This window comes from Eleutherodactylus coqui, chromosome 5 (assembly GCF_035609145.1).
Source record: "Eleutherodactylus coqui strain aEleCoq1 chromosome 5, aEleCoq1.hap1, whole genome shotgun sequence".
Classification (NCBI taxonomy): domain Eukaryota; kingdom Metazoa; phylum Chordata; class Amphibia; order Anura; family Eleutherodactylidae; genus Eleutherodactylus; species Eleutherodactylus coqui.
In genome coordinates, this window is record NC_089841.1 from 142,726,017 (window position 1) to 142,748,362 (window position 22,346).

Here is a 22,346-nt window from a genome sequence, read left to right on the forward strand (position 1 = left end):
TGTGGTAGGCACCTAACGGCAAAGTCAGCAGTTTGATGCGACTTTTATGGGGTTTAGATGTGATTGACTATCCAGTCCTTGTAATTATACAGTTGCAATAATTGTTAGAGGGCGAAGGTCCCGCGGCCCGGGTCGCAATTATACAGGATTTGGCTAAGCCTGAAACTGTTTGCGGTAGGGGGGTGGGAGATGATGCCGGCCCCTTGCCGCAATAGACGCAGTTTAAGGTGCAGGGAGCGTTTTATTTCCCCCGAGTTCCGCTGCTTGTCGGGTAGATGGAGCCGTGAGCTGAGTCAGTCCGCCCCTCGCGCACTCCCCAAAATGTTGTTGTATAATGGCGCAGGCGGCTAAAGGTGTCTTTCCAAGGGGTGGTGGGAAGTCTATTGTTGTGGACTGTTTGCCCTATGTGTAGCCCCAGAGGGGTCAATGTCCTTTAGCAGGTGTATTATCCCCCAGCCCCCGCTGGCTACTCACAATTTCGCCGCCGACTAAGCAGGGCCGGGTCCGGGAAGGAGGATCCCGCAGCACGAGGTCCTCAGGGTCGCCGGCTGTCAAGGAGCGGGCCGCAGGTAGATGACCGATGGGGTGGTCGGGCCGGTCGCGGCTCCCGGTGGGCTTGTTGCTGTCTGTCTAGCAGCTGTAACGGGTGAGGGGGGTCCCGGTCCGCTGGCGAGGCGGCTCTCAGAGCCGAAGTCGGGGCTCCGTGAGGTGTCTGGCACCGCTGGCAGACAGCGGTAGAAGATTGCAGAGCGGCCGGCCGGATGAGCTGCGGTGTCTGCGCAGCTCTCGGAGCAGAGGAAGGAGTCCAGAGGCTGCCAGCCGAGCAGCCCCTCCCGTCCAGGAAGGGCCAATCTCCCGTTGCTGCAGAAGATCTCCGGGGGCACGGGGACGGGCGGCAGAGCGGGCGGCGGTCCTGGCCGGGACACCGCAGCGGGCACTCCTCGCCGAGGGTTACAGAGCGGGCCTCCCAGCCTGGGAAGGTAAGTCCCGTGCGGACCGCGCCGGTGCAGGCAAGCGGGGGTAGGGGTCTCGGGCGGCGGGGCAGCCGAAGCGGTTTGCAAGTCGCGGTCTGTCCTGCGGTCCCAGCGCAGCGGCTCCTCTTCCAGGGGTGGGTCACTCCGTCCTGCGGGTCGGGGTACAGCTCAAGGGGTCTCACTCAGCTCGGGTGGCGTCCGGTCGGCGGCAGCAGGGAGGGGAGGATCGGCCCAGGCAGGACAGCTGGGTCCCGGGGGGAGACCCGCCGTGCAGGCTGTGTGCAGGTAGGCGAAAGCAAGTCCACGGGTCCCGATCCGGCTCACAGGTAGGAGATTGGAGAGGTCGGCATCAGGCTAGGCGTGGGAAACCAGCAGGGCGTTGGCGTCGCTCCTCTTCCTCCCCGGTCCACAGCCCCGTTATAAGTGTTAGGAGGCTTTAATTGCTTCCAGTCGCCCCCTCAGGGTCTAGAGGTCCTTAGGCAGTGTTTTGGATCTCAGGATCTGAGTATGGCCAGGATTTTTTCAGGATTTTGGATTTTCCCCTGGGGAGCTCTCCTCACATGCGACTGTCCATGTTGGTCGCTGGCCACGCCCCCCACACGCAACTATTATCGTTCAATTTCGGCCATGTGAACGAATTTTCAGCGAGAATAGTTTCATGTTAACGCTACAATTACAGTGTGAATTACTATAAAAGCGTTGTGGGGAGGGACCCTAAAAACAGGTTAATTACAAAAACACACAAAGAAAAACAATCTATATATTACTCACATCTGCAACCCCGGATGAAGGTGGTGTATTAAAGCCTGGATAGCTGATTAATTTAGCTATATCATAAGATACTGGTTTATTCGGTAATGCCTCTTCTACAATCTCCCCATCACTATTATCTACAAAGCAAAAGACATTTTTTATTAAATTTTAGACCAGAAAAGTGTGTTAACAGGTGGAATGCAAATGTACCATTATAATCCACCTGACTGACTGGTAAGTTTGGATGATTGTTTACCTCTTCCATCATAAAGAGATAGTCCAGAAGTCTCCAGCTCTGCATCTTTCAGCCAACCGGGTGGGTAACCTAGTTCACGCATTCGATATATAAATGGAGGCAGATGTCTGTCAGAAATTCCAAGGGCCTCTTGAAGCTCCTCACTATGTATTATAAATATCAGTAAAAAAATGGTTTTGTAGGGAAAAAACAAACACAAAGTTCAACGGGCTCTGTAATGCAGTAGTAAAACAAGCTATAATGAAAGAGGAGGCTTTATTCCTTGGCATTGAAGAAAACATATCTATGCTATGTTTTGGTTTGGCGACAGCCCAGTAGATTTAGAGGAGCTGTTCCACAGTTGGCATTTACCAGCCATTAACGGGATAGGTCTAAACATCTAATCCCTGGAAGCCCCACCAATAACTAGAATAGAGATCCCAATGCAGTTGTACAGGAGTTTAAATGGAGCCGCAGTCAAGTTTATAGGAAAGAATGGGGGACTCGGGAACCCACTACAAAGTGATCAGCAGTGGTCAGACCCTCTGAATAAACTATAAAATGTGGATTGCAGAAAATACTTCTCTAAAAAAGGTTAACATTACTACATATCACAAGAAAGAAACAGTTTTCTAAGAAATTGTCCCTAAAAGAGGAGTCTCAAATTTATCAATTTTGGATCAATCCTTTGAATGTGAGACAGAATGGGTCATCGGGTCCAACCCCCTGCTCAGTGCAGGATTCACTCAATCATCCCAGACAGATGTCTGTCCAGCCTCTGTTTGAACACTTCTATTGAAGGTGAACTCACCACTTCAGCGATCTGCAAATTTCTATATTTCACTTAAATTGTGGACTAGTTAGAAAACCGTTAATATTCTTTAACTGTAAAGCCTAATAACCTACCTAATAACACCAGGCTTAAACTTTCCAAACCTCTCTGCTACTTCTTCAGCATGATAACGTTGCTGGTAGTTCTGGTTACCAGATTCAGCACAGGATTCCATAAACTCTCTTCTTTTCATGCTAATGTGCGCAAAATCACGAGGCTGAAAATAAGATTATAGCAGATGAGGAACACACAGAAAGCACAAATCAGCTTCCAAAATTCTGATTGTAAAATGGAAATAAAAAAAAAATATGGCTGCACTTGAAAAATGGTAGTAACTGAGAAGTGAAATATATGTGCGTAACACCAACATGAGTTAGTAAAAAAACAAAAAGCAGTTTGGCTCCCGTTGATCGAACCTCTGATTAACATCTGTCCCAGTTTACATTTGGAGTGGTAATCCTCTTTGACAGAGGAATCATGAATGTTTTAAATTACTACAGATTCAGCAAAAGTCACAAATCAGCAACTAAAACAATGGTGCAAAAAAAAAAGAACAGGCTTTTCTGAAACACAATTTGGCATCAATTGTTCTAATTGTTTAGCCTATGAAATACTTTAAAGGGTTTTCTAGTTGAAAAAAATAGGATTTTTGTTACTTACATTAAAATCCATTTCTCGTCACATTCATTGGGTGACACAGCAAGACCTTAGGTATAGTTCCTGCCACTAGGAGGTGGACACCAAGCACAAATAATTCATCCCTTCCACCAGTTATACCCCTCTTGCATGCACTGAGCTAAATCAGTTTGCATGAAAGCAGTAAGGGAAGTTGGCTTGTTGATGTTAGCAGTCTACTCTTAGATGAAGGATAGGACAACTGTAACGTGGGACTTAATCTGCCATACTATGCTGGTTCTCTCTGATACGGCAGTGGCAATGTGGGTGTGTTGCTTGGTTGCCAAGGAAGACCATTGCTGCCACATCTCCAAGTGATCCGGAGTGGAGAACTAACTTCCTTGTGTCTCTCTGGTGTCAGAGACAAAACGAAGGCCTGAAGGTACAGGATGATGATGATCAGCAGGAAGAATTCTAGCAGGATCTATATCACAGGAGTCAAAAAAAAAAAAAAAAAAGCCAGAATTCCCTGAAAGGGAAAGTGATCTCACTAGAGCGCAAACAGTGTGGAAAATCAAAGTTAGTTAGGGGGCCCGTTGCAGGTTTTGCATTTGGGCCCAGGAACTTCAAGTTACGCCTCTGCATTAGGCCTAGTGCCCACGGCCATGACAGGCTCCGCAAGCGGAATGCCGCAGCGGAGACCATCACGGTGCCCCCCCCCCCCCCCCCGAGACCCCATACTCACCTTCCGATCCGCTGCCCCACATCCCATGCCCTCGCGCATGAGGCATCGGCAGTGTCATGTGACGTGCTGGCACCGTCATATGACATGCCCACAATGCCACATCATGCGGGCGGGAAAGCGTTTTCACGCTATCTACCGCTGTGCTACAGCGGAAGATAGCATGACGGACGGCTTCCATTGACTGCATTGGAAGCTGTCCGGCTGCGGCCAATACAACATGCCGTGAGTGAATACGGTTGATTTCACTGGGCGTAATTCCATGGTGCAATTCCGCACCGTGAGCTTGCCGCCATTAAGTTCAATAGAACCTAATAGCTGCGGGGCAACGCAGAAGATTACCGCCGCATAATGCGCGGCGGAAATCTGCCCGTGGGAATTAAGCCTAAAGGCGTTAAGAGCAGGGCACCAGCTTAATTGTGCTTAGGTAGCAGCTATAGCTAAAGTCTTGCAGTGTTCCGAGAAACTTGTTTTCATATACTCCATTAGGAAATTCTGAGTTAATTGAGCAGGATCATCCATTCAGGATCCAAATCTCTTTGGCCAGGGAGGAGAGCAAACAAAGCATCTCTCATTGTGGATCCATTGTGTATTACATAAAAACCCACTGATATGAATGAGTGCTATGTAATGCTTTGGGTTGTGGTGGCGCTTTTCACATGCATCTCTTTTACAGGCCAATATCTAACAGCTTTGCACAAACTATTTTACCATGTTATTTTCAGGACACATGAAGCCTTTTTTTGTTAAATTAAATATTTTTCAAAAAAAAGTCTAAAAAAGTGTGGAAAAAAAAATTTGTCTTTAGATTTACTTTTGTACATATAGAAGAAATAGGCGGGCATATTTAATAATTGTAGGGACCACATATAGTTTTTACCATTTAGTATATATTTAATAAATCGGCATGCACAATTGTCAAGGGCATTTTCATATGACTTACTTTATGGCCCCAAAATGTCATTGCAATTAATTAGTACTAAAACTTCAGAATCAGTCCAAAAAAAAAAAGATATAAAAATTCACCATTGAGAAAAATAGGACACCCCTGGGTATTCGATAAGGCATATATTGGTAAATAAGTGCTTTTCAGTTATTGTCTGTTTGTTTTGTACATCAAATCTAAGGATGTGCAGAAGCACAAGTGCACTATGAAGTGTCATAGAGGGGCAGAGTGTAAAATTAAAAGGTTTATTTTTCTTCTTTTAGTTTTGTTTGACAAAACAAAAAGTTCATCACAATGATCCCCCCCTTTCTCTTAAGACCCATGTAGACCCACCGATTCTTGCTCATAAAACGCTCAAAGCCGTCTTTTGAGAGCGAATCGCTGGGTCTAACTGCACGGACATTGTGCAGTTTTTGTTAACGAGTCGTTCAACAGGCTGAAAGAGAACGATGAGCCTCATCAATGCCGCACGGCGAGTTCACAGCGATATACCGCTGATACTATTGTTTCAGCTGGTATCCCGCTCAGAGAACACAGCTAGGAGTATGAAGAAACAGCGGTCCAGCTGTCTTCCACATACCCCGCATGGAGTGCACAGATGTATACCAGCTGAGCACTGCGTGAACACAGCTGGAGTATGAAGAACTGGGTGCTTTGCATACCCAGCATGGAGCGCACAGCTGTATACCAGCTCTGTGCTCCGTGAAGACAGCAGGAGTATACAGAAGACAAGCGTCTCTGCTTGTCTTCTGTATACCAGCTCGGAGCGCAAAGCGATCGCTCAAAACTGTCAAACTGACGTTTGAGCAAATTTTGAGTGATCACCTTGCCCTGGTAAATGCACACAACGATTATCTCACAAAAGATGTCTTGAGCAAGAATTGTGTCTAAAAGGCATTCATTTTAAAACAATTAACATGATCCTGCCTTTATAAACAAAACAGTGAGAAAAGATTCTGGTAAGAAATATTTTTTAAAGTGGTTTATGAAGTCAAATTAAAATTGGGCCTTATTATAATAAGTTTTAAAACCTTTCAGATGTACAGGGTTGGTATGGATACCATTATGGACAAAAATATAAGCTAGCACACTTTTTGCCTTTTTTACTGCAGATATGCCACCTTCTTGAGGGATTTTTGCTCAGAGCCTCCGAACTCTAAATTCAGGGGCAACACTGGACCTAGATTTTGGAACAAGAAGTGTTCATAAATCATTTCCTGGTATGCCAAGAAAAGAATGGGTGCCACCGGTCATCACAAAGGAATAGTATAATATAAATTGACAGTTCTTTGCGCCAAACGTATAATCTCATTATTATGTATGGCTTTAACACCTGGTCTGACAGGTCAGTACCACCTATATATTTGTTGTATTCAATTATGCAGATAAGTTTTTGTTTTTCTGTGGAAAATCATTTACCGATACGGTGGCCTCACTGTGTACAGTACTCAACATACAGAAATCTTTCTTGTCTCTGTAGCGTAGAGCCAGCAAGTTAAAAATGAGGCTGCTGGACTTTGTGTTAAGTCTGAGACTTAGGCCCCTGTCCATGGCTGAGGCAGAATATTGCTAGCCTTACTGGAGATTGTAGAATGCCATTTCTGTCTCTGTGAATAGTGCAACATACACCTGTATTTGCCACTTGTAAGGAGTCAGAACAGAGGGATGTGGGTGCAAACAGTAATCCTCCAGATAATTTTCCCTGTGGTCCCCAGTTGTGACAGGCACCATCGAGCATACATTTTGGCAACTCTGCAATGGATAGCCCGTGATGCTCTTACACAGCTTATACAATTTAATTCCATAGGAATATACTGATAGAATCACAGTTTACCTTTAAATGACTAGAAACTCATTTATGGTAAGATTTTCACCGAGTATGCAGTGTCAAAACTTGATTTAAGAAAAAAAAAAAAAATCTAAAAATAGGATACATTTTCTATGATCTGTCATAGTCAGGGGGATTCGTTGGAGGAGCACTATTAGTCTCAGTGCATCCTCTATGACTGCCGATAAAGAGGGGGGTGCTGTGAATGGGGTTTGCTTCCCAATAAGACCTTACAGTGGGTTTCTTCACAAGACTCATAAAAAAGTGTCAGTTTAACAAATTTGTCCATTCCCTGTATATCAGTGGATATCCATTTTTGTTACCTTGAAATGGTTAAAAGACACGGATTACTTACCGGTAGTCCCATTTCCAGGAGTCATCACGACGGCCCCATTACATATGGAGGTTGCCCTCTGACCCAGGTAGGGACAGGAAGAGTTTTAAAAGCACCTCCCTTTCCACCCGTGCTTCAGTGACTTATAAATTATTACGGTGGACGTTTACTAAACCAAATTTTACCTTTATTCGGTCATATTTACATTTGAAGAACATAAATTATTCTTAAAGGGGAGGGAACTATGGACCGTCGTGATGACTCCTGGAAATGGGACTACCGGTAAGTAATCCGTGTCTTTCCAGAGCGTCATCCCGACGGCCCCATTACATATGGAGTATACCAAATTATACGTGGCCCTAGGGTGGGACCACTGCCTGAAGGACTTTACGTCCGTAACTCAGGTCTTTGTCCGACTGGACGTTAACCCTGTAATGTCGGGTAAATGTATGTATACTCGACCAGGTCGCCGCTTTGCAAATCTGCTCGGCAGACGCCTGGCCTTTTTCTGCCCAAGAGGAGGAGAGAGAGCGGGTGGAGTGGGCTCTAATTTTCCCCGGAGGATCGAGACCCCTGGCTTTATATGCCTCTTGGATGGCGGTCTTGATCCACCTCGCGATGGTGCTCTTAGTTGCCGTCTTTCCTTTTGCCGGCCCCTGAAATTGAATGAAGAGGTTATTATTTTTACGGAAAGAACGGGTGGCCTCTAGGTACGCTAGAACAGCTCTCCTAACGTCTAGGTTATGAAATTCTCTCTCTTTCTCGTTGCGGGGATTTTGACAGAAGGAGGGCAGAGTAATCGTCTGCTCCCTATGAAATTTTGACACTACCTTCGGAAGGAAGGCTGGGTCTAGTCTGAAGGTAATCCTGTCGTCTTGTATTACCATGTATGGTTCAATACAATGTAATGCTTGCAATTCCCCTATTCTCCGAGCCGACGTTATGGCAACTAAAAGGGTAACTTTTAGTGTGAGCAGCCTCAGAGAGTTGTGAGAGGGGTTCGAAGGGGGGGTTGGCAAAAGCTAGTTAAGACTATATTTAGGTCCCAGGTAGGAAAGGTTTCTCTAACAAAGGGTCGAAGCCGTTCTGCCCCTTTGAGAAACCTACGCACCCAGCGGTGTTCTGCCAAGGGAAAATCTAGATAGGACCCTAGTGCTGCTGTATGAACTTTAAGGGTTCTAGGACTAAGGCCTTTTTCTAGGCCTGCCTGCAAAAATTCCAGGATTACGGGAATGTCAATTCCTGGGATTTTCCCTGGCTCTATTTTACAGAACTCTGAATTTTTTCCATATCCTATCGTAGATAGCTGTCGTGATAGGTTTCCGGCTATTTGTTAGGGTAGTAATTACATTATGGGAGAGTCCCTTCCCACGCAGTATCATGCTTTCAGCATCCATGCTGCTAGCTTCAACTTCTCGACCCCTGGGTATGTTAGTGGGCCCTGGAGGAGAAGATCTTCTACGGCTGGTAGTAGGAATGGACCCCGGATCGCCAAGACTTTTAGCAGGGGATACCAGGGCCTTTTGTCCCACATAGGGCCAACTAGTATGACTGACGCCCGGCTGGTTTGGATTTTCCTGAGGGTGCGGGGGATCAGTGGGAAGGGAGGAAAGGCGTAGGCTAGGTCCATGTCCCAGCTTTGGGACAGGGCGTCTACCCCGCGTGGATTGTCTCTGGGGTTCAGCGAGTAAAAGTCCTGGCACTTTGAATTTCTCTTTGTGGCGAACAGGTCTATCTGTGGTTCTCCCCACTGGCAGATTAGTTGGTCGAAGACTCGCTGATTCAGTCCCCATTCTCCTGGATGAATGCTCTGTCTGCTCAGGAAGTCGGCAGCGACGTTTGTGGACCCTTTTAAGTGGATCGCTGAGAGGGACAGCACGTTGGATTCCGCCCAGCGGAGTATCTCTGTTGCCAGTCGTTGCAGGTGCGGGTGTCGCGTTCCCCCCTGGTGACGAACAAATGACAGAGCTGTCATATTATCGGTTAGGATTTTGACATGCCTTCCTTTTATAAGGGGTTCTGCCGCCTGAAGTGCTTCCCAGATTGCCCTTAGTTCTCTGAAATTGGATGAGCGTTTAGCTACTTGGGGGTCCCAGATTCCCTGTAGATTTTGGTCGGCTACTTGGGCTCCCCATCCCGTTTTGCTGGCATCTGTTGTGATGGGTACGGTAGATTCTTGTGACCAAGAGGTACCTTTGCTTAGGTTCCTCTGTGAGGTCCACCAGCGTAGGGACTCTTTGACTCGGACGGACAGGCTCACCTTCTTATCCAGGGATGTCTGCCGTTTGTCCCAGTTGGCAAGGATAAATCCTTGTAGTTGCCGGGTATGGGCTTGTGCCCATGGGACTATCTGAATGCAAGCTGTCAGAATGCCCAGCACCTTCATTGTTTCTCTAATGGAAACCGCCGTAGCCTGACAGAAGGAGTTTACTCTTTGGGTGAGGTCTTCCTTCCTAGATGATGGAAGCCGGGATTCCTGGATGTGGGAGTCTAGTAATACTCCCAGGTACACCTTTTGTGTACCAGGGTTCAAGTCGGACTTCTGCTTGTTAACTATCCACCCTAAACTGTTTAGGGTGGACAAGACCATGGATAGGTCTATACGCATGGTCTTCTCCGTCCTTGACACCAACAAAAAGTCATCCAGATATGGAAATATGCGGATCTGGTTCCGCCTGAAATAGGCTACCATCTCTATTACGATTTTCGTGAATACCCGAGGGGCGGTGGAGATTCCGAATGGAAGGGCCGTGAATTGGTAATGTTGGATCTTGTCTCCCTCCCGCAGAGCAAACCTCAGGTACTTGTGATGGGCTGCCGTTATTGGGACATGGTAATATGCATCTTTAAGATCTATGGTGCACATTACACTATCTCAGTCTATTAGTGGGACGATGGATCTTACTGTTTCCATCTTGAATTTTTTGTACGAGATAAATTTATTTAGGACTTTAAGATTAAATATAGTCCTAATGGAACCATTCGGTTTTTTTATTAGAAATAGGGGGGAATAGAATCCCTCACCCCTTTCGTAATCGGGGACTTGTGTAATGACCCCTAGGTCCTTAAGTTCCTGAACGCCTTTTATGAGGTTCCCTTGTTCCTGTAGGGACCCCGGGGAGGTTATAAGGAATCTCCTAGGGGGTAGCGAGTGGAATTCAATTTGGTACCCTGCTTCGATTATTCGGAGTACCCAGGGGTTAGACGTTACCCCTTGCCACTGGCTTAGATAGCCCGCTAATCTACCCCCTGTCTGTTCAGGGGAGGGTTGGACTTCCTTACCCCGACCTCCCTTGGGGTACGACCATCTTCCAGTCTTCCCTTTCCCTTTAACTTCGGGAGGAGGCTGGCGCGTCCTCTTCGGGAAGGATGGTTTCCTGAAAGGTTGTCTGTCGGGCAGGGTTTTACTCTTGTCGCCGACTTTTTCCAGGATTTTGTCCAGGACGGGCCCAAACATATATTCCCCTTGGAAGGGGATGGCGCAGAGCTTATTTTTTGATGTGATGTCTGCGGCCCAAGTCTTCAGCCATAGTGCCCTTCTTGCTGAGTTGCTGAGGACTCCGGTTTTTGCCCCGTATCTTACCGTCTCCGCTGATGCGTCAGCCAGGAAGGCGGTAGCCATTTTTAAGAGGGGGAGACAGCTGGCCAACTCCTCTCTGGGGGCCCGATCCTTTATGGAGGCTTCTAGCCTGTTTAGCCAGAGCGCCATGGATCTAGCCACTGAGGTTGAGGCTATGTTAGCCTCGATGGTGAGGGATGTTGCCTCCCAGGCCTTCTTCATTAATCCGTCGATTTTTGTATCCATCGGATCGGATAGCTGGGAGGTGTCCTCGAAGGGCAAGAGGGTCTTCTTGGCCACTTTTGCGATTTGGATGTCCACCTTAGGGGTTTCCCTGTACAGGCGGACGTCCTCGGTAGCGAATGTGAGCCGGTTTCGGATCTCTCTTGGAACAGTGATCCTTTTTTCCGGTTCCTGCCATTCGTCTGTGATCACTTGCTGCAGCGTCTGGTTGACTGGGAACATGATCTTTCTTCTAGATCGGAGGCCGCCAAACATCTCATCCTGGATTGTTCTCGGCGGGTTATCTTCCTCAATTTGCACTGTTTCCCTCACCGCCTTGATGAGGTGCGCAATGTCGTTTGATGAGAAGTAATATTTCTTCTCGTCTTCTATGGGAACTGGCGGGTCCTCTAATTCCCCTTCGGACAGGAGCTCCAGTGATTCACCGGAGATCGAACTCGCCGACTCGGTCTGTCTAGGTCTTTTAGGGACCCGTGACGGACCTGGCTGGGCCTGGGGAAGGGACGCCATGGAAGCCTGCAGCTCTTCCCTTATCATGCAGCGGATATCGGATTTGAATGCTGCTTTCTCCTCTGCGAGAATTTTCCCCGTGCATCTGTGAAGGCAGAGCAATTCACTGTTATAGCAGTGCAAGCGTTGGATTCAGGAGCATTACTTGCGGTAATACACTCACTCCTCGCATAGGGTTTTTTTATAGCTCTCCTCGAGCCTTTTGTTGCAGAGGACGCATTTTTTCGATTTTTTCCTCGGGTCCGTTTTCTTTGGACCCTCCTTATCCATCTACCCATGAAAGTGGGGGAGAGGGGAGATAAGAAAGGGAACATATATGCATCCGCTGTACAAGTGACCATTTGCGCATGTTTTGGCGTATAGCCTACTTACAGTTGGTAGGGTGTCAATCTCTCCCTCACGTGCTGAGCTGTTGCGGGTAGACATACTCACATACACTTGTTTGGCAGTCAGCAGGAACCTCCATGGAGTTTAGCCTGCTTTTATGGGGAGGATTTTCAAATTTGGCGCCATTTCCGGGTTTTCGCCGGTAGCCACGCCCCCTACGTTGTGCGCGTGACGTCACCACGCCGGATGACGTCACCGCTATGCGCCCGAGGTCCAGTGCCCGAACATGCGATCCGCGCGAGGGAGACCAGCGCTACTGAGGCGACTGACGGCTCCGTCGGCGGCGCAGGTCGGGGTTGCAGGGACTCTTGAGTGTGCGGCCCCGACCTCTACCCCTCCAGGGGGGGCGCACAGCGTGCGGTAAGTCTTCTTTGCCTCCGCAGCTTCCTATCTCCTGCAGCTCTGGAGCTGCTCCTCTGTCCCACCGTAGGGACAGGAAGACACTGAAGCACGGGTGGAAAGGGAGGTGCTTTTAAAAAAACTCTTCCTGTCCCTACCTGGGTCAGAGGGCAACCTCCATATGTAATGGGGCCGTCGGGATGACGCTCTGGAAATAAGTTTTCACAACAAACTGCGACACATAAGTTTGTCTCCCTTACCAGTAACACAAATTTTCATTGAAAAGAAGGTGAAGAACTTAGCATGTGTAAATAACATTTATCTAACAAGCTTACTTTGGGACAGTCCTTTAGTTGATGCTCCTCACAGCCACAATTGAAGCAACATGGTTTAGGTCTATAACAAATGAAAAACACTCAAGTGAAACATAATATTGGTTGGATTGATGCAATGCCAATTTTAATTGTCCTGCTTCCTAATTCATCTTGAAGGTTTACAACTGTATGTATTAACTGTGGAATAGGCAAATTTCACAAATTGCAGATCCTTAAAAGGCAGCCAATATATATTTTGAATGGGATCCAAAAAACTGACAAATATATAAAAATTTCCCAGACTTGGAAAGTTAGTCTTGGTTTTGGATGCAGAAAACAGCAGCACACATTAAGTAATATAACCAACAGGGTGTTTGAAGATAAAGCTTCCTTTCAAAAGGTGTTTTTTGGGAGGATTTAAAATTTCACAGAAGACAAATAAGTGGATTAAAAACTGAAAGAAAAAAAAACAAAAAAAAAAAACACCAAAAAGACAGCACGAAGAGCACTCATCTCCTAAATGCCACATCTTTCCAGGGTCACTGGTCCTGTCACTCCAGAAAGTTCATACATTGGTCACTTGACTGCTGCAGCCAATTACTGGTTTAGCGGTCACATGAACAACGATTTGGTTGTGACCACTGCAGGAACTTCCAGGACACTAAAGCAGCAAGTGATTTTTACTTTAACCCTCAACTTTTTTTGAGGGAGGTATATTAGAAGGAGCTGCACCAAATATAAAAAAAATATATATGATTTTTGTATTTGCTATTAAATCTCTTTCGTCTAATAGGGGACACAGCCTAATGCCATGGGTATAGCTACTGCGACTAGGAGGTGGACACCACGCAAAAAGTTATATGTTAGCTCCTCCTACCAGCTATAGTCATTCTGCAGACGCCAAGGTAACCAGTTTGTTTGCAAGCAGTAGGAGCAGTAAGTAGGCTAGAAACTGGTCAAAACAATTGTTAAAGAGAAAACCGTGAACATTAAACAATGTAACAGAGCTCAGACCCCTATACATCTCCAAGGAGAACAATTCCAGCTTGAAAGAAGGGCCTGACTTAGTTGCTTAGTCCATTCAGCAGTGGCCCTATTAAAGGCAAATATTGGCCGAAGCGCTGAGCCCACAGCCTGAAAGGGAGCCTTGGCAAGGAAATAAACGTTGTCCTGTACGTCCTTCAAGTATATGCATCAGCCTTAGGCAATAGAGTATGTGTATAGAAATAGGCCACGGGGGGGAATACACCACTGGTAAAGAGGCCACTTCACCAAATCCTCTAGAAAGGGATACATGACATGCAAACTCTTAGGTTTGGTAAAGGGTTTGTCGGGAAGGTTCCATTTCCGGGCTAAAATATCTTTGAATGCCGTATGGGCAGCGAAGACTTTCAGGGTAACATTTTGGGAACCTAAAAAAAGATAGCTTCCGTAGATAAAGTTGGCGGCTAGTCCTTTACCGGAAGGGTCTCTTTCACGGCCACTATCAGACTATTGACTTAAAAAAAAAAAAAAAAGAGCTTGGTAGCCTGTTCCTAATCGAGGTCAGAGTCTGAACGAGACTCAAAGTTTCCCCCAGAGCGACATTAGTGTCTGGAAAAGAGCTCAGAACGTCCTCCTGTAAGACCTGGGTGATATGCTGAAGCTGATGGAAGGCTCTGAGAGACGAAGCCTAGCCCATTTCCTAGATGTACCGTGTGGAGGGTCGTGGTGTGGCAAAATCATCATAGTCAGACACGCTTAGTGGCGGTTGATAGAAATAGTGGTCCAGACGGTCTATGGGGTCGGATGCAGACCAAGAGGGAGTGATCCCATTCAGGTTTGGCAGATGGAGGAGGTTGGACAGGAAAAAAAAAAAAAAAGCTACATAATAACGCCAACTGTCCGCATGACTATTTGGTACTGCAACGAGCGCAACCAAATGCATAGCTCTGGCTGGGCCCTGAAGTCAGACATAGTGCCGAGTACTGCACACTAGCGTGTAGAGCGCAACTGAATATGCTTGCTGCAGAAGGAGCAAAGGAGGATGGGAGCTTGCGGAGCAGTTAAGCCCATCATACACATGAATAGCCATAGGGAGCTCATCAGGTACACTACAGGTCCCAGTTTCAGCAGAGAGCAATGTGCTTATGCAGAGAGGAAACAAACAGGACCTGACGGCAGGAGGGAGGCAAGCAAGAAGATTGTAGGAAGGGCAGGAAGCTGCCCCACCAACAAAAACCCCTATTGGTCCAAGAGGGTAAGGAGCCTTTCCTCACCGGACATGCCCTGCTGTAGGCCGCTGCCTTAATTTGAGGCCTGGAGGCTGCAAGTGCCACAGACACCGCAGTGGGAAGCTGCCCCCTCAGCCCTGAAACACCCCATGGAAGAAAGTGCCTCTTGAGGTCTGAGCATAGATATCGCCAGGTGCATGGCAAAGTTGCACCAAAGAGGAGATGGGGTGCCGCGCTGTCCATAAGACTAAGCCCCCATCGCTGATCCCCTAAAGAACTGAAGAACAGAGGGGCCATTACAACCACCACGTCTGAGTGATTAGCAGCAGACCCTTTCCCAGCAGCAAGCACTAAGCGGAGTCCCTACCAGATGTATGCACCGGAGAAGTAGGTGGTGGATCAAGTAGGAAAGAAGGATACTTACCCATTTGCCAGCTCCCAGTTGTGTTCGCCTGCCTTTGAGTAGGAAGGGAGTGCTCCAATGTGAGGGGTTACCAAAGTTGACCATGCCTGCTTGCCATCTTACTCAGGCATGGTCAATAGAGGTTAAATCCAGTCGGTTCACCCTCCTTGGTGGGGTAAACAGGGACAGTCTACTGCCAACCCTGCTTAGTGTCTGCATCCTAGTGGCAGTAGCTACACAAATTGTCATAGGCCATGTCCCCCAATGTAATGGACAAAACAACTTATCACCTATCCATAAGAAAAGTTATAAAAGTCTAATTGGGGTCTCCCACCGACTGCACCATCAGATTGAATGGAGAGGAGGTAGAACATGCAATGTGCCAGTCCATTCATTTTAATGAGACTCAATGGAAAATATCAAGTACAAGCAACCACTATTATCATTGAATCTCCTCCTCACTGTGGTGGTGGAGTGAGCCTACAGTGAATAGGAGGGGATACATGGGAACGCCTATGGATAGGTGATTCAAGTTGTTTTTGGCACAACACGTTTAACAGGAATAAGCCCTAATCTACCTGCAATCGACAAATGCATTGACAAAAACGCATACAAACCTTTTTGCTTTTACTGGTACTTGAACTTCTTCACCATCTAGAGACAAAATCTGAGCAAAAACTTGCTGATATCTTTATTAGAACATATTAAGGGTTTAATTCCTTGTTTTAAAAGAATAGACAGGCAATGAGATATTGCTATATACATTACTTTGTTTTTTATTGATATGGCAAGTTAAAAGGATATAAGTAAAGGGGATGTCTGCTTTCAGTTAATAGAGAATGTGTCACTTGAGAGGCAACTGCTTTTCGTTCTTATTGATTTAAATGGGCGAATTGTAAACCTCAATATCCTACGCAGGGGAAATTAAGAATCATCAGCTGCTTACCCCTTACAGGTGAAAAAGATTTTTTTTTATTCTTCTGCTGACAGCTGTATGATGACATTTTTTGCAGGATGAGCTGTATTGTTTTTAAGTGACCCTGTTTTGGGGTAATCATACTGTAATGTACAAGGCAAATACAATTGAGAAGTACAAAAAAAAAAAAAACAAAAAAAAAACACTGATTCAATGGAGAACTTTGAAATATATTAAAAGAAGTCAGCCTATGAGAGATTTAAAGAGCCTGTTACCAACTTTTAGCACTAGAAGCTCATGGGCTAAAAGTATGTGAAGCGCAGAGTCCAGAGATGTAAGCTTTATACTTACCTTCCCCACCATTTTCCCGGTGTTAGTGCTGGAAGCTGCCACTAAATGAATTGAGCTGCACTGCCAGGTAGGTCCCCAATTATAAAACTAAAAGAGGCAGACTACTTAGCAGCAAGAAAAACTTGGATCCCCAAACTGTGCGCTTCACCTACTTTTAGCCCATAAGCTTAGCTTATAATGCTGAAGATAGGCGACAGTCTCTGTAAGAAGAAATTGTGTAGTTGACTGATTTGTAGAAAAACTTAGAAGGTAAAACATTAATGCTGCTAAAGCATAAAAAGAGGGAAAAGTGGCTATATCCATCAAGTAGGGGGGATAAAACATTCATCAGGTATATCACTGACAGAAGAAAAACTCTGGAAGTAAAAATGAGGATAATTATATTAATTGAAGTAAGGCCATCCCTGACCATTGGAATAACTACTTTTCTTTGGTATTTTTAGGAGCTAGTTTTCAGAATGATTATACGATTGGGCCTGGCATTATCTCTAGTTGTAAGGGCTTCATATCTAGTGTTTATGGAGAATGTTGCAGGTGAAGGGTTAAAGTTAAAGAAGGCAATGGGTCCAGATGGCATCCACCCCAGAGTTCTTAAAGAACTCTTCAGTTTGCAATTGCTGCACTCTGATTTCTTCAACTTATCCCTTCTAACAGGCGATGTTCCTGATTGCTGGAGGATGGCCAATGTTGTACTCCTCCACAAGAAGGGGAGTAGAAAAGCAGGGAACTAAAGGCCAGTTAGTTTACGTGTGTTATTTCAATTATTAGAAAAGCTCCTGAAAGAGGATATTTGAACACTTAAATACAACCTATTGTATCCTAAGCACCATAACTGTATTGAAGGCATATCATGTTATACTGATCTCATTGATTTCTTTGACTATGTCACAAAAGTGGTGGATGAAGGGGGTGCTGTGAATATCGCCTATCTGGATTTCAAAAATTATAGAGGTGTGGACATTCATAAGTCGTCACCTGATGCAACAACACTTCATAATCAATTTACATACGGCTATCCCATGACTTTTGGCCTTCCAATTTATAATACTCTGTACCATCACAGAATTGGCAGTTATCGCAGGGTGCCAAGCCCTACAAGTCATCACTGTGCCATAATATGGCAGCACACGGGAACTGTGTGGCTTCCGCGATCTACTACAATAGTGCGGAAAGGGGTTAAATAAAATTTAAAAAAAAATAAATAAATTAAAAAAAAATGGTACCACATTAGCCACCCCACTAGAATGGTGTGTATGAGGGGTGAAAAAAAAAATTTGTCTCACGATCACCTGCTTAAATATTTTAGATTTCAAACGAAAATTAAATGAAACACAAAACTCTAGAGCGCTTAAACCACATTTCACGTCCTTAGATCAAAAGCCACAAGTGCATACAAAAAGGAGAAACACAAGTTTTGTTTGCAAGCAGTAGGAGCATTAAGTAGGCGGGCTTATACTCACCTGGTCTGCGGCGTCTTGATGCCTCGTGATGGTCTCAGGCGGCGCTGCGGCAAGCTGACATATCTGTGTCTTTCTGGTAAGTGGGGCTTTGATTACCCCGCCTCCAGCAAAGCAAGTGCTGTGATTGAATCAAGCACCAGCCAATCACAGCTGGCGCTCGATGAGCCAATCACAGCCATTCAGTGAGGTCATTCACTGAATGGCTGTGAATGTTGGGAGCGCTGGTTGTGATTGGCTGGTGCTTGATCCAATCACAGCACTCGCTTTGCCGGAGCGGGGTATTTAAAGCCCAGTCACCGGAAAGAAACTGAAATATCAGCGCGGAGCGCACTGCAGCTTGCTGCAGCGCCGGAGACCTTCGCGAGGCATCAGGATGCCGCAGACCAGACAAGTATCGATCCCCCCGCCCCCCCCCATGTAAGTCAGCTAGGGCTTACTTTCGGTGGAGGGCTTATATTTCAAGCCTCCTTTAGAAACCGGGGTAGGGCTTCTTATCAGGGGAAAACGGTACATGCGGATATACCTGAGGGTTGCTCTATACACACTGCAGTGATCTGCTGTAACCACATACCCTGTGTACTTATTGTTTCAATTGACAAGTGCAGGTGCCACCCGACAATTAGTCATGATCTGCATGTATTTATGGCAGATCACCGTAGAGTGTACTGATATTCTTACGCTTTTGTCATGCTACAGGTAGGAATTGTAACTTGACATGATAATAAGGTGTTTACCACTTAATGCAAATGCAGCTTCATGTTAGAGGATACTTTGGAACTTCCCATCCATCAGTTAACTGTGGGTTCTCATTCAGGAGAGGCTGCCCAAGCTTGTCAAGGCAGAAATTAGTAAAATAAAGAACACTTCCAACAACCTGCAATAAAAAAAAAGGGTAAAAGTCCAGTTAGCCATTTTCATCAAACATCTTTAAACCTACACAGAAATCAAACTTACAGGTTTGCGATTTACTTTCTTTTGGGTTAAGAGGGTTTTTTTCAGCCTCTATCATATTTGCACATAAAGCATTTAAATCACAAATCACCTTCTGCCAGGAATATGTGGACATTTTACAACTCTGGTAGCCAGGGCAAGATTTATACTTTTGACACAAATAAAAACCTTAATTAAAAACAAAACAAAACAAAAAAAAAAAACACATGCTAAAACTCTATATCAATACATTTTCTAACATTAGATACTTGTCAAAATGGCGCTCAGCACATTGACACAAAATTGCATATAAGTGCATTTGTCTATAAAGTGTCACTTTCCATTAAAGAATGCTTAAAAATGTATACTAGTGTCCCAAAATGTCACCCAAGAAATAAATTAGATGCACAATACCTCCTACAAATAAAAAAGTTCAGTATAAGAGTTCAAAAAATTGCCACAGTTGAGCTTCCTTCACACTTTTTCTATATTTATAAACAGAAGTACAATTTGGGAGATTAGAATAGTACCCCTTTCATTACACTTACACTGAAGGCCTCCTTAATTTTCTTAATTGCATCCATACTAGAGATATCACTGGACTCCAAAGAAATACTTGATGGCTGAAAGAAAGGTCAGACTGGTTGAGTATAATTCGAAAATCAGTAGATTGGTTCAACATTTGGCCAATACTACATTGACTCGATGTTCACTACGCAAACAAAAGGTTTGGAAAACTGGTGGTAAATGTCTAAGAATTGTCAAGCTGAGGATTCGGCTTCAACTGCTCGCCGTCCACGGCTTGGTCTTCCACGTTTTGGGGACATGGCAACAGTTAAACTGATAAGCACTTGATGAGAATGTCGCTTAGCAATGCTCGACTCTCCCTAGCGGCGCTGCTGGCTGAAGCACAGCAACGCCGCTAGACTTAACATGGGAACTTTGTCATTGCCTGACCAATCACCTAATGTATCAAACTCATTTTATGGCGGTGGAGAGAAGATCACAAACCTAATGACACCAAAATCATCCACCAAAGGTCACGCAAAGGGGTCAAAGTGTGGTGCAAAAAAAATCCTGTAGGCTTTTATATATTAGAAGTTAGGGGGCTATTATAGGAGTGCTACTAATGCTCATGACTTGCCGTTAATTGCCAGACTAAATCTGGATTTGCGACTTCAGCTCGTCCATTACTGATAAAGCTTGAGTGATAGCAGTGGCTACCAACACTTGGGAAAAAGCACCCTTATCCTTAACCCATTTCCATGTCATAGTAGTACACTGCAGCCGCTACATAGCGCATGCTGTCAAACTATTAAGGTGCAGTGATAGCATGTGCTTAGGAGCCATACGAATGCCATCATTTGCAGGTGACATCTATATTATACAGCTGATAGCCTGCACTGGTTGCCATGGTTGGAGAGGACTCAGATTCCAGCTGTTTAACTCTTTAGCAGTCAACGCTGACCATGGCATTTAAGTTAACAGAAGATGGCTCCTTCTGTCACCCCCCTCAGCCCCCGCAATGTAATCCAGGGTGCTGATGGGTTGCCATGGCAGCCAGAAGTCTAACAATAACCTCCAGGCCGCCTGCCAAATCCACAGTACCAATACACTGCAATACAGAAGTCCTGCTGCACATTATAGGAGCAGAGGATCAAATATTCAAGTTACAAAAATAACTGAAAACTGATGAAAATCCCAAAGATTGGACCTATGCCCCTTACCTCCCTCTCCAATTATAGTCTTATAATATCATAGTATTATGGCATCACTTTTTAAGAAGGAAACCTATAATATATAAATGATTTAAGAAAAATAAGACTTTATGCCAGAAATTGTAAAAAATAGTCTTACCTGAGGCTTAACATTAAATATTGTCTTTTCAGGGTCAGTTTTCTTTTCTTCTTCATGCTTTTGGACGAGGTGTGAAACAAAGTCTTCAATTTCTTGATGATACTGCCTAAAGAAGAGTAATAGTCATACAATTAGGCTGCCTGTCCATGGGCGATGATCCGCCGGCGGATCACGCTGTGTAAAGCTTTCCATAGCGTTGCTATGTGAAGCGCAGGGTCGGCGTCCACGAACGGAGAATCATAGCGATTCCTCGCTCGCGGGATCTAAATCGCGGCATGCTGCGATTGCCGGGCTTCTCTGCGGTGAGCCTATCTGTTAGATAGGCTCACCATTGAAACCTGTCAGCGCTCCCAACTCCTCCCCCGCAGCAGAATATGGCTAGCGATATTCCACCTCGGCCATGGACCGGAGGCCTAAGGCTGCTGATAGGGGCTTTTCCATTGAATAGTTTGTATACAACTCGCACAGTAAAAACTGCAACAAAACAACTTAAGATAAAAGGGATTTCCCAGGTTTAAAAGATTGATGTCCTACAATATCGTGAAGAGAGGTCATCAACATTTAACAAATATGTTAGGGGGAGATTATAGAAGTGCTAATGCTTACGACTTACCGTTAATTGCTGGACTATATCTGGATTTGGGACTTCAGCCCATCCATTATCGATGAAGCGTGAGTGTTAGTGGTGGCTGCCAACACTTGTGCAATATATCAGTGGGAGTCCGCTGCCTGGGACCCCTGGCAATCAGCTGACTGCTGGCGCTGCAGTGTGACGGAAACACAACTCTATGTGCTCAGAATAGTAGTGCAGGCACAGCTCGCATTCAAGTGATCGGGGACTGTGCCTGCAGTACCATTACAGGCCACTGCACAGTGTACAGAGTGGCATTTCAAGCAATGTGCTGATCGCGCGCAGGTAGGGGGGGAGGGGGGGGGGGGGGAAATCCAGACCAGTAGATCTTGTTTACCTATACTGAGGATAGGTCATCAAAAGTTTAAAGTCTCATACAATAGATCAAACAACTTACTTTGAAATGACATGATTCATAAATAAGATCTGCAGTAGTGGTCCATCAAACTTATCTTCCATAGACAAGCCACTAAAAGATAAGGAATAATCATTTTAATTGTGTGAAAGACAAGATGTAAGGGGCTGTTCAGGACATACAGAAGGAGTATTCTGTTGGCCACATTAACCCTTTAGCTACCAGCCATTTTTTTTTATCCCAGCGTTCCAAGAGCTATAATATTTTTTTATTATTAAAAACAAACAAATATAGAAGCATAGTATTTCTCATATTGGTACTCCTGCACAGAATGAAGTGAGCATGTCCTTTTTACTGCAACATGAATGTTGCAAAAGCGCAAAAGGGCGTACCTGCGGTTTACATTTCACCCCACTTGAAAACTTTGGAACAGTTTTCCAATACATTATATGGTGCCATTAAAAATACAACTCATCCTGCAAAATAAGAAACCCACATGGCTATGTACACAGCAAAAAAAAGAAGAAGTAGGATGATGAGTTTTTGAACAATGGTAAATCTGTCCTTGGCTTCCATCTGATCTCACCTGTAGCTCTCCAGCAGTGCAATGGAACTCTAA

General features: G+C 45.3%; 1 protein-coding gene across 1 annotated transcript in view; it reads right to left on the reverse strand.

Annotated features, from left to right (window-relative positions):
* The window catches only part of ZCCHC8 (zinc finger CCHC-type containing 8), a 34,766-nt gene that overhangs the window by 10,430 nt on the left and 1,990 nt on the right, over positions 1 to 22,346 (reverse strand). Inside the window, exons 3-11 of the mRNA XM_066603310.1 lie at positions 21,770 to 21,841; positions 20,742 to 20,847; positions 19,433 to 19,507; positions 18,725 to 18,828; positions 15,845 to 15,916; positions 12,633 to 12,693; positions 2,869 to 3,011; positions 1,984 to 2,126; positions 1,746 to 1,864 (exon numbers count right to left, since the gene is read on the reverse strand). Of these exons, the coding sequence (XP_066459407.1) occupies positions 1,746 to 1,864; positions 1,984 to 2,126; positions 2,869 to 3,011; positions 12,633 to 12,693; positions 15,845 to 15,916; positions 18,725 to 18,828; positions 19,433 to 19,507; positions 20,742 to 20,847; positions 21,770 to 21,841 (895 nt within the window). The remainder of the gene's footprint in view (positions 1 to 1,745; positions 1,865 to 1,983; positions 2,127 to 2,868; positions 3,012 to 12,632; positions 12,694 to 15,844; positions 15,917 to 18,724; positions 18,829 to 19,432; positions 19,508 to 20,741; positions 20,848 to 21,769; positions 21,842 to 22,346) is intronic.